Source organism: Nymphaea colorata, chromosome 13 (genome assembly GCF_008831285.2).
Source record: "Nymphaea colorata isolate Beijing-Zhang1983 chromosome 13, ASM883128v2, whole genome shotgun sequence".
In the NCBI taxonomy this organism is placed as follows: domain Eukaryota; kingdom Viridiplantae; phylum Streptophyta; class Magnoliopsida; order Nymphaeales; family Nymphaeaceae; genus Nymphaea; species Nymphaea colorata.
The window spans coordinates 13,231,549-13,236,486 of record NC_045150.1 but is presented as its reverse complement, the minus strand read 5'-3'; the positions used below and the strand labels follow the sequence as shown (position 1 = coordinate 13,236,486).

At 32.7% G+C, this 4,938-nt stretch overlaps 1 protein-coding gene across 1 annotated transcript; it reads left to right on the top strand.

Annotated features, from left to right (window-relative positions):
• Positions 1-1,730: 1,730 nt before the first annotated feature.
• Positions 1,731-4,566, top strand: LOC116266698 (uncharacterized). Its single transcript, XM_031648010.1, has 6 exons — positions 1,731-1,892; positions 2,228-2,282; positions 2,382-2,421; positions 2,538-2,608; positions 2,941-3,474; positions 4,499-4,566. The coding sequence occupies exons 1-6, from the start codon at positions 1,731-1,733 to the stop codon at positions 4,564-4,566; spliced, it is 930 nt and encodes a 309-aa protein (XP_031503870.1).
• The last annotated feature ends 372 nt before the right edge of the window (positions 4,567-4,938 follow it).

Genomic DNA, 4,938 nt, shown 5'->3' with positions numbered 1-4,938 from the left:
CACTAAGTCTAAACTGGTTTATGAATTGTCCTTCTGTAAAAGAATTAGGAGTCTGAATTCGAGAGAGATCATTTCTCATTGCTTTGGAAAAATCAACATTTCGACTTCATTTTATAAGTTCTGTACATATTACTTGTTTTTTTAATCAGTCTTGTATATGTTATAGACAATATATGTTGTATATTTGTACAGTTATAAACTTATAATATTAGATATATAACAGTTACTTCTTTAATGCCCACTTATGTTGTATATTTGAACAGTTATAAAGTTATAATACTAGATATATAACAGTTACTTCTTTAATGCACACTTATGATTGTAAAATCTGAAATCAGACTTCAAGTATGTATATTACATGGAAGAAGTTGAAAGCTATAGATTTGAAATCAAACTCAAGTTCAGATTTTGGATTAATTTGGCACTAGTTTTTTAAATTGTATTTATATTCTACTTAACATCCGATATTTGTATATAAATAGGACGGATGCCATACATAAATTGTAATGCTTGCATCTTAAATTTGTAATGCTTACATCATAAATTCATAATGCTTGCATCTTAAATGTTGTCAATAAAGTCGGAACCCCTTTGAGATCCTTGGACTTGAGGCATTTTGAGGATCTTAAATCCATACTTTTGAAATCTATACATGTTTGGTTCCCTTGGATCCTTATTGGAGATGGAGGCTTCTCAAATATGAATACCATGTTTGAGAAGCCCCTGCTAGACTAATCCTCAAATTCTCTCTCTCTCTCTCACACACACACACACTAGTTAAGTGAGTAATGTTACTGTTGGAATAATGTCTTTAGGTAATGCAGGCTTAAAAGCTTTTTGTTGTATATGATGCCAACGACATGGAATGCCAGACATTTGAACCTAATTTTTTGGCTGCAATAAAGGGAAGAATAAGGATTAGGTTTGCATTAATATGTTCTTCAATTTTGTATGTTCACATTTTTTTTATTGTTTGGCATCATGAGATCTTCATATGTTGCTTGCATTGTGCTATGTTTATTGGGTTTGTATATATCTAAAATGTTTAAATCTTATTGTCTATTTAAATTTCAGGTTTTTCATGTTAGTTTATTGAGTAGAAGATGAAAAATATTCAAGATTATTTCAAAAAATAAAACAAGTTATTGATCAAGAGGGAGAAAATCAAGAGGAAATAAACCAAAGGGGAGAAAACCAAGGGGGAGAAAAACCAAAATACTGGTTGTTCTAGTCCGAAAGCTCTTGATACTGTTCTTTGTGACTCAGATTCTCCACCTTTTAAGTATTTAAAAATTGAAACTGTAGAAAGTCTCGTGCGTGATCCAGGGTTGCGATGTCCTATATGAGAGATATCAGTAAATGAGAGAGATGAAGTTAGACGAGCATATATTAATTATGGGCCATATCAACACAAACTTCATAGATATCCAGTGTCAGGCACTTCAAGTCATCCTCGTAAATTTTAAGCTTCATGGTTTCAAAAATTTCCATGGTTAGAATATTCTCCCAAGACAGATAGTGCATACTGTTTGCCGTGTTATCTCTTCAGTACTCCATATTCAAATGACAGTCCATTTATTACTGAAGAATTCAGAGTTTGGAAGAGGGTGAGTGGTAGTGAGAAACAATGTGGATTTCTTATTCATGAAGGGACAAGTCAAAATTCACCCCATAATATGAATGTGAGTGCATTTAATGACTTAAGTCGTCAAAGCAAACACATAGATAAAATGATTGAAAAGCAAAGTTCAAAGCTTGTTCACAACAACCGCTTGAGATTGAAGGCATCTGTAGACGTAGTTCGTTGGTTAACATTTCAAGCTTGTACTTTTAGAGGCCATGATGAAAGTTCAAGTTCAATGAATCAAGGTAACTTTATTGAGTTCATTAAAACTTTAGCTAGTTATAATGACAAAGTTGCACAAGTTGTCTTGGATAATGTTCCAAAGAATGCTAAATATACATCACCTACAGTTCAGAAAGAAATTTTACATATTTTTGCAAGTAAAGTGAGAGCTAAAATTATAAAAGAAATTGGTGACACTAAATATTGTATTATTATTGATAAAGCTCGAGATGAGTTCAAGAGAGAGCAAATGGCTATTGTTCTTAGATTTGCTAATAAGCAAGGTCAAGTTCAAAAGCGATTTTTAGATGTTGTGCATGTAAAGGATACTACACAATTACTTTGAAGAATGCAATTTCTACTTTGTTGTCTCAACATAATCTTAGCATTCAAGATCTACGGGGTCAAGGATATGATGGTGCTAGTAATATGCGAGGCAAATTGAATGGATTGCAAACATTAATTTTAAATGAATGTCTTTATGCATATTATGTTCATTGTTTTGCTCATAGATTACAAATTGCACTTGTTGCAGCTTCAAAAGAAGTTGGCCATGTTCATAAATTTTTTGAACAGTTAACATATGTAATTAATGTTGTTAGTGCAAGCAGTAAATGTAATGATGAATTGCATGAAGCTCAAGCAAATGAATTTGCATTCAGAATTGCTATAGATGAACTTGAAACTGAAGAGGACTTAATCAAATTAGATCACTACAACGGCCTGGTGATACTAGATGGAGATCTCATTTTGTGTCTGCGTGTAGTTTAATAAAAATGTTCAATGCAACATGTGTAGTATTGAAAAATTTAAAAGACAATGGATCATCATCTCAAATACAGGGTGAAGGTCTTTCAGCTTACGACATGATCACATCCTTGACTTTGTATTTATTTTACACTTGGTACAACAAATTTTGGGACAGAGTGATACTCTTTGTCAGTCATTGCAAAGGCAAAGACAAGACATTTTAAATGCAATGACTATGGTTTATAATTCAAAAAAGTTCCTACAAGAACTTAGGGAGAATGGTTGGGATTCATTTATAGATACTCTGGGAGCATTTTGTGTGACACATGATATCCCTATTCCAGATATGGATGTTCAATATTTTGTCAGAGGATCACGTTTTCATCGTGAATGTAATTTCATTACAGTGAGACATCATTATCATGTCGATATTTTTATTGCTGCCATTGATTCTCAACTGGTAGAGTTGAATAGTAGATTTAATGAAAATTCTTTGGAAATACTATGTTTGATATCGACATTCGACCCTAGAGATCAATATGAGTCATTTAATGCACAAGATGCATACACTCTTGCAGAGAAGTTTTATCCTGAAGATTTTCTATACTCAGATCTTATGAGTTTAAATTATCAGTTGAAGAATTATAAGAATAATATTTGTCATCATCCAAGTTTTCAAAATTTGGGTACACTATCAGATGTATGTCAAACAATGGTACATAGTAGAAAAAGTGAAAGATATCCTTATGTATACAGGTTGCTTAGTCTCATTCTAACGCTTCCTGTGTCCACTGCAACCACAGAAAGGGCATTCTCTGCTATGAAGCTTATTAAAACAAGATTGCGTAACAAAATAGAGGATGAATTCTTTGCTGATTGTTTGCTTTTGTATATTGAAAAAGAAATTACCCAAATGTTTGACTCCAATGATATTATTGATGCATTTTACAAGATGAAAAGTCGTAGAGCACAATTGCCATATGTAAAGTATTTTGTTGCATTATTTTTATGTTAATGTTTATTTAAGTCATTATTTAGTTTCAATATTAAATGATGTAGTTTTTGTTTATATTTTATTGCAGGTGAATGAATGATGATATGTAACTATTTTCAATAAAAACAGAAGAAAAAACTGATTGTGTTACATATAAAGAATACAAAACTGCTTGTTTTAGGTAAGTAACAAGTTTTGATTTTGGGGTTTATAGATGTATTTGTTTGCTATATTTTGAGTTGTGATATTTGTATGTCCACCTTGTGCTCACTGTTTACACTTACGTCACTGTAATAGAAACAGAGCACCTTATCTGCTGAGGACAGATTGCGCTTTGTGCTAATGACACAAGCAATTATTAAATGTGTCGTAGAACAGGTCGCGCTTCACGTTCATGACATGGGCAATTATATACGACATATGTTTACTTTTACTATCTTGTGGTTTGCAAATATTATATAAAGTGTATAAGTATATATATATATAATAATAATATAATATAATATAATATATTATATTATAGTTCGTTGGACCGTTTGCCCCGCCCTGAAAAAAATCATGCCTCCGCCCTTGCCAAAATGTCACCGCCTATAGGCGTTTATATACCGGTGATCTCAATCACCACTGTAGCCTTGGAGGATTCATTCCAACCCAACGGGACGTATAACAACTAAGACATATCTATGTAGATTCCTCACTCGTTGAAGAGCATGATCTGGCTTATTCATATGCTATGCGGTGTTCATTCTAGCGTGCACATGCACGGTTATGCAGCTAGGAACTCCTGTTGCTCCCTTCTATTTTCATTTTTTTAACATTCCTATTCAACAAAACTTTAGCTATTTCTGTGTGATAAATACCACTTTGTTAGCTGTAGCATATGATTTTTTTAACTCTCCATCCTTCAGGTTTATATGCAATTGAATTGTTTGCATGTAAAAGTGTTGCTTCTCTAGTTGCTTTATGGAAATGTTAATCACGTCTTCACTTTCAATTCTAAAGAATCCAAAGGTTGTCAAGTTTAGCTTGGTGTGTCTTTAGAACCTCCTCTGTTTCCTTGGTACCTTCATCTGGTTCATGACCATTGTCCACATGTGAAGCTTCAAAGAGCAATAAACATCTCATTCAGAAAAGTTACTTTTTTTCTTACATCAATAAAGTTTAGTTAACCATCAACACTTGTGGCCACTTCAACATTTAAGCATGTCTTGGCATCAACATATATAATCCTTGCTCGGTTTCATGTTCTATCTACTTGGATATTCGTATCCTGCAACACAGAAGCAACGCAGTGTATTTTATAAGCAAGTTCCATTGGAAAACCAAAATAAAGAAATACATAGGAAAT